This window comes from Ciona intestinalis, unplaced genomic scaffold, assembly GCF_000224145.3.
Source record: "Ciona intestinalis unplaced genomic scaffold, KH HT000105.2, whole genome shotgun sequence".
Classification (NCBI taxonomy): Eukaryota; Metazoa; Chordata; class Ascidiacea; order Phlebobranchia; family Cionidae; genus Ciona; species Ciona intestinalis.
The window spans coordinates 231,396-242,784 of NW_004190427.2; the positions used below are offsets into that span (position 1 = coordinate 231,396).

The 11,389-nt window shown below is 35.6% G+C and overlaps 2 protein-coding genes across 5 annotated transcripts in view; both read right to left on the reverse strand.

Annotated features, from left to right (window-relative positions):
• The window catches only part of LOC100178176 (protein-L-isoaspartate O-methyltransferase domain-containing protein 1), an 11,413-nt gene extending 6,550 nt beyond the window's left edge, over positions 1–4,863 (reverse strand). The window contains exons 1-3 of one of the 2 annotated variants that reach the window (XM_002121572.5): positions 4,715–4,862; positions 4,271–4,341; positions 3,568–3,719 (exon numbers count right to left, since the gene is read on the reverse strand). In XM_002121572.5, the coding sequence (XP_002121608.3) occupies positions 3,568–3,719; positions 4,271–4,341; positions 4,715–4,798 (307 nt within the window). In that variant the 5' untranslated portion in view covers positions 4,799–4,862. Of the gene's footprint in view, positions 1–3,567; positions 3,720–4,270; positions 4,342–4,714 lie in introns of both variants that reach the window. The other variant, XM_026838713.1, reaches the window with a different exon arrangement.
• A 1,079-nt stretch (positions 4,864–5,942) lies between these two features.
• Positions 5,943–10,225, reverse strand: LOC100175066 (ribonucleoside-diphosphate reductase subunit M2). 3 transcript variants are annotated; one of them, XM_002130206.4, is made up of 10 exons: positions 9,992–10,225; positions 9,739–9,843; positions 9,636–9,674; positions 8,986–9,102; positions 8,553–8,669; positions 8,175–8,308; positions 7,696–7,924; positions 7,196–7,300; positions 6,777–6,890; positions 5,943–6,291 (listed from the first exon to the last, which is right to left on the reverse strand). In XM_002130206.4, the coding sequence occupies exons 1-10, from the start codon at positions 10,058–10,060 to the stop codon at positions 6,139–6,141; spliced, it is 1,182 nt and encodes a 393-aa protein (XP_002130242.1). In that variant the 5' UTR covers positions 10,061–10,225; the 3' UTR covers positions 5,943–6,138. The 3 variants fall into 3 exon arrangements, with proteins under 3 accessions (XP_002130242.1, XP_026694515.1, XP_026694516.1); XM_026838714.1 differs by lacking the exon at positions 9,636–9,674; XM_026838715.1 differs by lacking the exons at positions 9,636–9,674; positions 9,739–9,843; positions 9,992–10,225 and adding an exon at positions 9,169–9,464.
• Between the last annotated feature and the right edge of the window lie 1,164 nt (positions 10,226–11,389).

Consider the following 11,389-nt stretch of genomic DNA (forward strand, 5'->3'; position numbering starts at 1 on the left):
ACGTATAATAGAAGGAATTCACACGTGCATTCATGGCATCATAATAGCGATTGTTTGACCTAGCAATTAATTACGACATAAAATCCATTGACCCATTGATTATTTAGTCTGCAGATATTTGCCCGCTTACGTTTGCGCGCAAGTAAAGTATAGATAGGTTTGCACAAATACTCTGTAAGCGCATGAAGCAACGCCTCGATTGAAAAAAAGCTGGGAACCACTGTAGTGGGGAATATAGCATTAATTGTCACGCTCTATGTAATTAATTTAAATTAAAATAATGCTTACGACGACCCCTAAAGGATAATTTGCGATCGTTTGCTTTAGAACTTAATAAGGTGCTCTCGTACCACCTGTGAGACCTTTGCGTACTACAGTTTGGGAACCACTGAATTCTAGACTATAAGTAAAATCTTTTTGTTCAGTAAGATTTTATATTTAGTCATACTTTTTAAATGAAATTGTGATATCATTCAGATCCTGAATTTGGATGGATACTGCCTATGAAGACTGAGGCATAAATAAATATTTACAGAAATTTTTATTTACAATAAAAGCAGGTTTGCCTATTTCAACGAGATTGAAAAGGTGTTTTGCCGAACCGCACTTCTGCCGATCCATTCATCGATTATTGGAGTTGTGTCCAGTGAATCGACCTTCTGTTTGTATACGTTGAGGATGAACATGTGGTTCAATCTTTTCTGTGACATGGTCGATCTTAAATACGTTTTTATGCGTCGTAGCACACTAAATGACCGCTCTGCTTCGCATGTGGTGCACGGAAGAGTTAAGTAGAGTCGCAGAATTACGGCAAGATTAGGCAGCAAGATAGACAAATTTTCATGCCTGGCAAACAACTCGGACGTTTTTTCAACAGTGGTTGCTGATATGTTGTGTGAAAGTTTGTAATGATAAAACTGCTCTATTTCAGTTGGTAGGTTCCGTGCAACAATATCATTACAATACATTTTTTGCAATTCGGCTGTAGATGACGTGATTTCTGCAGAGCGGGGATCCTTGCAAACAAGCACAGTTTCAAGATCAGCTACGATACCGAGATTTTGGGATGAGTAGCGCTGCAAAATTAATTTGGAGGCTTCGGTGAAGAACTTAGAGAACGTGCTTTTATAATAGGTTTTTTCGTCCGTTGAACAAACATCGCTGGCACGGGCTGTTCGCCGACCGGATGGCCGGGGAATTTGCGGCAATTCAAGACCTGCGGTGGCGGCAAAATCAAAACACGACGTAACAAAAGCTTCGGCTGTGTCGTCATCAGAACCATTGCTGGAAATTAGACACGTTATATCATTAACGAAACTTCGGAATTTTTCAACAGTTGAAGATTGGCTCTGGATAGCAACGTGAACAGGATTAATTATTTGGAAAAGTCGATGCATCATTTGTAAATAAAAGTAAGTTGAAAACTTTTCCATGGAACGCAAATGAACAGAAGCAGTACTTCTAGTTGGATCGTCCATTTCTGAATCAGTAGAAGTTTGTTCCAGCCAATCTAAAACGTTTTCGTATTCTTGCAAAAATGCGTCAATCGCTGCATAGCGAAGCACCCACCTCGTAGGACATACAGGCCTTAGTGATTGGGAATGAGTGTATCGATCTTCAGATAGTTTAAATTCATTAAAACTTGCCAAACGTTTTGGGGAAGAAAGCACAAAATTAACCACAGACTGTAGAACTGAAAGAGCAACGGAAGTTTCACGACTAGATTTAAAAATGTCTTGGACCATCAAGTTTAAGTGATGCCCAGCACAGTATACGTGAATCATAGCTGGGTATGATCTTTTAAAACGAGCCTGTAAGCCGTTTAATCGACCGCTCATATTAGCAGCTCCATCGTAAGCCTGGCCACGGCAACGGGAAAGATCCAGTCCGGCAGCAACAATTGACGAGCTTAAGACCTGGTGCAAGGTTGCAGCATCCGTTCTGCCTGTTTCAATCAAACCTAAACAGCATTCGTGAACCTCAAATCGATTCGTCACATAACGGACACACAGAGCAACTTGCTCCTTGCGCGAAATATCGGCAGTCTCGTCAACCATTATACTAAAAAATGGAGAGCTGTTCACCTCCCCGATTATGGGACGTAGGACGTTTAAAGCCAGCAATTCCAGCATTTCGTTTTAAACATCATGTCCAAGCCATCGAAAATTTTGCCGTTCCATCCACAACTTGACGTCATCGTCCTTTTTTGCCAACAAATAGAGCGTTTGAAAAACATTTGAATCCCGGTCCTCATGTCCGCGGAGCGAACATCCTTGGCGACTAAGATGGAGGATTACATCAAAAATGGTTTTAATGACGGAACGATTCTGTTGAAGCACCTTTTGAGTTTTATTTGTTACCAATATGTTTGTTTGCGATGCCGTTTCGTTAATTATTGTTGCATTTACTGACTCCCTGTGATTAAGACTTTTGTCATGTTTTATAAGTGCTGCTTTTCCTTTGTTCCAATTGTTCCAGCCTTCCACCCATACTCTCTGTTGTCCTTGAGACAGTGCTTTAAAGGTAGACGGACACACTTTGTTATTAACAACCGCCCATTTACATGCAGTGCAGTGTGCTGCTTTTTTAATTTGGTCGTATTTTAACCAAGGGTAATCTGTTTCCCAGCTGCTGAGGTACTTTCTGCCCGATTTGTTTTCTAATGATTGACTTGGTTCTGATGTGGTTAGGTTCGAGTCTAATGCTTCACTTTCTCTGGATTCTATAACTTCACTTTCTTTATTTGTGGCTCCTGGTAACTTTTTGCAAAACGATAACATAGACGCCTGGTTTGATTTACGCTTCGACATTTTATCCGAGTTATATTTGTTTATAAATCAATAAAAACAGTTTTACAGTTGCTTACTTACAGTATACCATATGTTAAATTTAAGTTGTAACAATAACGCGTCTATAACGAAATTTCTTGAAGAATTTTTAACTGTTACGTCATACTTTTATTTCTCGCACCTGCCTGCACCTGGTCTATTTAGAGTTAGACTGTAGTGTAGAATGTGGATTAGTTGTTTTACAGGATTGTGTAAACTATGTATAAACGAATAAAAAATTTGCAAAAACGCATTTCTTGTAGATCCGTCGATCACGTAAGCCTTATTTTTCTGCCGTGACGCCGGTCAACGTGTGTAATCGCGACGGGGCATTATTTGGAGATTTACCGTACTATTCGTAGGAGAACGGTTGTGCCGACGAACGAAAAATGTTTAACTGAAAGTTCTAAGCACGAACTTTTATTTAGATTAGAAAACTATGCATTTTTAAAATATTTTTTTATTTTTTTATTTTTTTTTTTTATTTATTTTTTTTTTTGCTGCTTACGTCATAAGCGTAAAAGCCGGGGAGGCGCCCCTCCCCGCCTCCCCGTACTAGGCGCGTATGTGCATTATTACAACTAAACTGTATTAATAGTAATAAATAAAAAATAACAACACTAAATGCACAATAACATAATCAACTACTAATAACCAGCAAAAATAAATTGACACATTCGCAAATTTAAGCTAAAACACTAATTATATACCGAATACCAGACAATCAAAATATTTTTACCTAACATAAGTCCCGCCATTGTACTTAAATATCCAGTACCACTCCCAATGTTGAGAAATGACACTCCTGGGCGTAAAGATAAAGCTTCCATCACCTCAGAGTAAATACATGGTGCGGAAATGTGGATATGATCGTGCTTCCATGCCATATCACTGTATAAGTATGCATTAAAGGCTCTTAAAATTTTCAGATATTACTTAAAATGTTATGTATATACATGTATATATATACATACATAATACGGCATAACATTGCAGTTTACGTCGTTGCCAAACGCCTTCAAAGAGGATGCTTGTAATCAATCAATCAAAACAACATATATTAGTATATACAAATTATATATTGGCTAGGCTATACCTATATTTTGTTTACTTACTACATTTTAAAAATAGAATAATAGACCAAAACAATGCATATTTCGGAAAAGTGGGGAAAAAATTAAAATGGCAGCAAGCATTTTGCAGCTCCAGTACAAACAGTCAAAATAGCCCTTTCATATTTGTGTAACTATACATTAATTTTAGTACTTTAGGGATAACATGATTTAATGTTAATAAAGCTTGTTGGTTTTATAGCCTTAGTTTCCCTAGCCATAAACAAGGAATACTATATCCTGTTTAAACAAGGTACAGTGTATTTATAACTTCGTATATAAAAAACACAATTATTTCATTTATGCATTGACAGCTAATATATAACCTACTGGTATGCATTCTCCCTGTAATTCTGTATGTAGAAATCCCCCCTGTCCACTGCTCTAAATATTTCTTCTACCTGTAGACAATAACCAGGTTATAACACAAAGGCGAGATCTAAAAGCCCATGCAGAATACTATTACAAAAAAACTTACTTGTACTTTTGGTGCTAGTGAAGGGTCTTCTTCCCCCCACCTTATTTGCTAACCACGAACCCCTTAACCACTAACCCCCCAACCATCAACAGGGGTTAGTGGTTAGCAAATAATGTAGGGGGGGGGGGGAATCTTCACTAGCACCGTACTTGTTTTATGGAATATAAAATTTTGCAATTGTTTTGTTGCACTTATTTATTAAGCTTCATTCCTTCATTTATTTATTAAATCTTTTAATGTGGCAAAAAAGATTTCCCATTTTTTTAATCTGCTACGCAGGCATCTATAAAACTTACTTTTACAGTCTTAATATAATCTGCAGCAACAAGATTATCCACAAGTTCATCATTGTTTATACCGGCACTTACAGCTCCACCCATTTTGGATATTATGGTTTAAAACTTAAATCTATACAATAAAAACAAAAAAATTATTATGTTTGTATGTTTGAGGTCTAAATCATAGATATGCCTTTGTTTTGTTTTGTTATCATGTGTAATAGAAATTAATATTACAGACGCCTTCACGCCTATATTATACAGCATAGTATGTTAAAACAGTGAAATATGAAAGGATTGCTTAGTGTAGTTAACTAAAAATATGTTTTTGTTTGTGAAAAACATAGAAAATGCTTGCAATGTGCAACCCAATGTTACATAACAGCAGATTAGGATCGTTTTTTTAGATTATATGATTTTGGATTGCCACCAAATTTACATTACAATAAGGCCTTTTAACTACAAATAATTAATTTTTATTTGTAAGTTACCAACTTAATCGTTAACACTTCTCTGTTACAGGCTTGCTTTTATTTTTTAAAAATATATTTTTGTCCTTACAACCGTTATAACAATGAAAAAGTAATATTTCATTTACTGCTTAAAACATAACATATGCTAAACTGCGGCAATATTTACGTGTACAAAGTTTACTATTAAACGTTGCTTGCAAAAACGGCTGATGCAACAACACATGTGATACAATACTCGTCTTTACTCGAAAGCGTTCGTAAACAGAAGTCAGCTGATTGTCAAAACAAAGACTTGGCACGTGGTTTTACGTAATAGAAATCTAGGAACATAACTTTTACTCAGCTACGACGCAGTTTCGGAAGCTTGTAGAGAAATAATCGGCGTTTTTAGCACAATGTAAGCCATTTTTTAATAAAAAAAATGAAGGAAAATTTTATCTTACTGTTTTGAAACGAGTTGTGAATTTTACATAATCACTTTGACTTTTACGATTCCAAAAAGCGTTGTCATTGTATTTGTAATGCTTTCTGGGTAGTAATCCCATGTAACCAAGTTATGCTGTACGTCAGCGATTGCGAGGTAAAATGCTTTAGCGCAGGCGGATACACGAGGAGCTTAGACCAACTAAAAACTGTTTCTGTATATCGCTCAAGATAGCAATATCGTTTATTTGTGATTCATTATGATTATTCAGCGAAACATTTGCCAGCCTGTTCTATATTCTTTTACACTGCTGTATATAGAATAACTCTAAAACGGAGGATGCCATATGTAAACTAAAAGAGAATTTATTAAAAAGTCGCAATGCAAGCTCAAAACAAAAGCGCACTGTGCAATCAAAAAGCGGTTAAAATCTTGCACACAATAGAAACTGATGCTATTAATTCTGGGCAGGAATAAAACTATAAAGGAAATAAAAACACTATTTATCCTGTTTCACAGGTAAAATATGCGTAGTATTAGGGGCATTAAAAATCTGCATCTAATGTAAACTTCATATCTTCAGCCTTGGCCATTACTCCAGCTTTTTGATATTCCCCAACCCTCTTCTCAAAGAAGTTGGTCTTTCCCTCAAGCGATATTAACTCCATGAAGTCAAATGGGTTCTCAACCTTAAATACCTGGAAATTCAATTCCATTTAGTTTGGAATATTTTGTTTAATTCAGGACTAAGACTAAAAGATTATTGAACTATAAAAGCAACAGAAAGTAGTTTCAGGTAACGTCAAATAAGTTACCCTTGATTTTCCCTTTACATTATAGTACAGTATTAATCCCCTAAAAAAAAACTTTTGCAGTTTAAATACAGGCAGTTGCTTTTTTCATACACATACTATTAAAACAGTATAAGAGACCCTACATAAAGAGAACACTTGTATACATGACAAAAGACTGGCAGACAGTTTAAACCAGAGTGTGATTCCAATAAAATCTTGCATTCAAAGTCACTTTTTATATGCGTACATGGTATATGATATACATCTAATTGGTAATTGGTATCGTGTGTTTCAGTTTAACCATACCGATATGGAGTCAATTGCAGCAACAAACTGTTAATTTTAAAAGAAAAAAACAAAGTGTAAAATGAACATATGCGACTATAAACCTTTGAACATCCAAGCTCTACCAACAAACGATCAGCCACAAACTCAATGTATTGTTTCATTAGTTTGTTGTTCATCCCAATCAATGCTACAGGCAATGCATCAGTTAAGAACTCCTGTTAAAAGTCCAAGTTTAAACTTTAGTAAACATAAAAAAAGCATTAAGTTTTTTATTCCTATTAAAATCTGGGATGACATGACATTGTAAAAACGCAGTTATACCCCTAGTCATTTGAAAGTTCATAAGCACTAGTTTTAAAATTTTTATTAAATTTTTCAAAATTCTAGTTTTAATTTAAAAAAAAAAAAAACTTACAAGAAACCCGGTTAGGCACTGCTCAATAATAATTATTTGAATGTAAAACATATATAAATAGGATATGAAAAAAACATTTGCCACAAATTTTTTTAGTTTTTTTACCTGTTCAATGGTAACGGCATCTTTAACAATTTCTACAACCCTCGCTTCGCTTGGTTTGTGTAGGAGGTGTTTGAACATTAAACATGCAAAATCACAGTGAAGACCCTGTTAGAACAAAGTTTGTTAGTATTGCAAATTCTAGAATAAACAAATTTTAACTAAAGTGGAGTGAATGGCTTTTTTAATGCTTTAAAATCACAGTATTTATTAAAGTAAGGTTGACCTAGTGTGCCTATTAACAGTAAAATCTGGAGGTAATGTTTTTAAAATGCAGTCACACCCGCAGTTTCAATTTCAAACAGGAAATCTGATTGAATAATGTAGCAAACACAGTTAGCCTGTTATGTAGACACCTTACAGCAAGGTAACGTTATTTTAAGCCAAAAACCTGTGTGCTAAAAATATAATGCCATCCTGGTTTTTAAAATGTTAAAAAAATTACTTTGCGTCCGAAGCCCGATTTAACCCCTTCCTTTATGTCTATAACCACAACAACCCACCTCATCTCTGCTAATCAGTTCATTTGAAAAAGTGAGTCCGGGCATCAGACCTCGCTTTTTCAACCAGAAGATGGCGGCAAAGGAACCGCTGAAAAAGATGCCTTCAACAGAGGCAAAAGCAATAATTCGCTCAGCATAGGTAGATTCAGAATCCGAGATCCACTTTAGAGCCCATTCTGCCTTCTTTCGGACACAGGGCAAAGTCTCAATCGCATTGAAGAGAAACTCTCTGTAAAGTTGGCCATATGTATTATAAATCCAGAAAAAGGGTTTAAAAATAAGTATCTTAATTAAAGCAGTGGTATAGGAATAACTTTACAGAATCACAGTTATATCAAAAAAACACGAACTTTACCCTTGAAGATTGTAACCTAGTACCACCTTTTAGTATTGTAAGTACATGCATATACAACATTCCATTTATTTTACACTAACAAACCTTTTTAATTTAATTTATTAAACTATAAATTATAGTTTACCTTTCATGAGTATCTCTAATATATGTGTTGATTAGTAGTGAATACATCTCAGAATGTATATTCTCAATAGCAATCTGAAATCCATAGAAAAATCTTGCCTCTGTTATTTGAACTTCCTGTGCGAATCTTTCAACCTAGAATAAACAAATCAATTATAAACTATTTATCTACAACTAATCGCACACAATTGCCAAACAAACTAGTCAGTACGGGTGCTTTTCGTTTAGATAAGGGTATATCAATTAAACTTAACTAAGCCAAAAAACTTAGAATATGTGTCACAAAATGTTTCCCCACAATTTGTTACATCACAAAATGTTGTATCCCTTGTAAAATACAGACACATATAGATATGAATACATTATAATATTTTTTTACCAAGTTTTCATTCACAATTCCATCTGAAGCAGCAAAGAATGCAAGAACATGAGAAATAAATTTTCTTTCGTTTGGTTTCAAAGCTTCCCAGTGAACCATATCTTTGCTCAAGTCAACCTAAGAAATATCAAAGTTAGTATTAGATAATATAAAACTGTTTTATCTGAGTATATATGCAAAACACACTAAATAAAAAGTATATATACGACCAAAAAACATAAATATTGTACTTTAACCTATGTCTTATACGCTCCTACAAGCATGAACTTGGTGCAAAAAGATTTTAATACCAACTTAGTAAAACAATAACAACAACATCATTATTAAACAAGTTTGACAAAGAAAAACAACAGCTTCTCTCATGACAATAAACACTTAATGACTGGTAAAACTTGATCAGAAAATAAGTTTAATAATACAAAGTAATACTAACCTCTTCAACAGTCCAAAATGATGCCTCTGCCTTCTTATACATTTGCCAGATATCATGATACTGAATGGGAAAAATCACGAAGCGCCGCGGATTTTCCTTCAGCAGTGGTTCTTCATTCTGTAATAAAATACATTTTACTAAATGCAAGCTAAAACATGCACGCAAATTATGCCTGTAACTTACTTTACAAGAACAGCAACAAGAGCACTGCTTTTTGGTGGCACTCATTTATTACTAGCTAGTTTAATCAGCAAAGACAGGGAATCCGTGCGTGTTCTACATCTACAGCCATTTCTATACAGGTTATTTTGTTTTAAGTAGCGTCCACTCCTTAACGTTTACACCAGAGTTGCGTAACCAATGACGTAGTGTATTGTATTGTAATGACAGAAAACTCCTATAATATCTAGAGTTTGTGGCAGCATATGACGTAACACGACCCTAACAGTTGCTACCGAAGCGAAAATCGACCCGATGACGTCATAGATTAGTCAGTTTCCGTTCTTTTTCTCTTTTTTATCTTAACGCGCGCCGGCGCGTGCACGCTACAGCACACACACTTACACGGGCGGACAAAAGCAGTGAAGCCGTTTTTATTGACTAATGTTTATTATGTAACGCTAGCCATGTACATTTATGCTTTAAATTACCTTTGCCAAAGCCAATTTCTTGTCTTTATTTTCCTTACTCTGTAGATTATATACATTTTCAGTGTTAAGTTAAATATTAATTCAGTACACACGCCTACTGTACCTTTTTTGTAGCTGTTGTTTGGTTCGACGATCTTGTGTTTTGAATTTCGCCTAAAATTCGTTTGCTAGTTTTCTGTGCCAGCATTTTGGTCTGCATGACACTGTACTGTGATAAAAATACCACGATGTTAGGCGTTTAAATGGCGGCAGCCTACACGGACGGCAGAAATACTGTACCAACCAAACAGTACGTAATACAATAAGGACACATTTAAATATAGGTTGTAATTTTACGCTGTAATATAGTAACTTACCGCGTTTTCATCCAAGGATACGGCATTCATCATTCGGGAAACTTTTCTTGGAGAAGACGTATTCGACATTGTAGTTGAATAAAAACTAATATCTTTCTTAGTAAAACTAGCAACTTTAAACAAATCAAATCACTTTAAAACGTTACTTAATGGTGCTGGAACGTTGTAGATAGAGAAACTGCTGTTACTAGCTGTCGAACAAGAGTTTTATGACTGAAACGCTTCTTTCTTTCGCCGCTTTCGAGCCTTGCCGCCTCAAAACAAATTTTCGCGCGAGAAAAAACAAATTTGGCGCGCACCGTGTTTATGATTATCTGGCCAATCAGAGCGAGGAAAATACGACTGCGCAGCGAAGCGTAAGATAATAGCTCTTACGTTGACCCAGCTGATACGTTGCCCGCGGCTTCCCGCTAGCGCGAATTCTGACGAAAAAAAATTCTAGGGTGGGGAGATGGAACAGATTGGGGGACATGGGACAATTCGATCTCTAAGATAATAGCTCTTACGTTGACCCAGCTGATACGTTGCCCGCGGCTTCCCGCTAGCGCGAATTCTGACGAAATTTCCGGCTATTTTAAAGCGGACGGACCCTCATTGGTCAGTTGCATAAACGTTATCACATTGGAATGTATATGTTGTCAGATGTGAACAATTGCATTTACAAAGCGACGTTATTAATATCTTATTTTACGCTGCGATTTTTAACTGTGGTGAAAAATAAGGAAATTTATGCCATATGGCGCAGCCAAAGTTAGTATAGACCGTTGGGCGAACATTTGTTTCTACATCTTATGCTCTGTTTTTTCAAAAAAGGTATGTATGGTAGAGCTGGGGAAGATGGAACACCGTTAGCACATAAAATCAAAATTTCCTGATCGTGTTTAAGACAATGAACTACGTTTTTGTGATTAAATGTTTCTAAAATAACATACAAATATCATGTTATCTACATTTAGAACTATATGTTTCAAGCCATATAATCTTTACGATTAGAACCTAATTTCGCGCCAACGCCCTATAAAGTAGGTCACCGCTCTGGCGATCGAAAACAAAGGCCCAATGGATGCTGTTATGTAACAGTGACGTGTGTTACGTAACAGTCAGTAATAATAGACCCAATCCCCGCTTGCCAGATGGCGTCATGCACAAAATAAATGCAAATTAATTCAATTCGGATTTTTTAATTCAATTCAATTTTTTTTATGTGCGTAAATTATATCATGAATATATAGTAGCCTAATATGTGTTCACATTTACCATTGTAGAGTACAGTAGGATGGGGGGGGGGGATGGGACACATTTTCATTCTATTTTCTCGTCACATTTGGTAGAAAACAAAAAAAAACATTAAAATATAATTATAAAATCGTATCGCCAAAACTACCATAGACCGTTTTT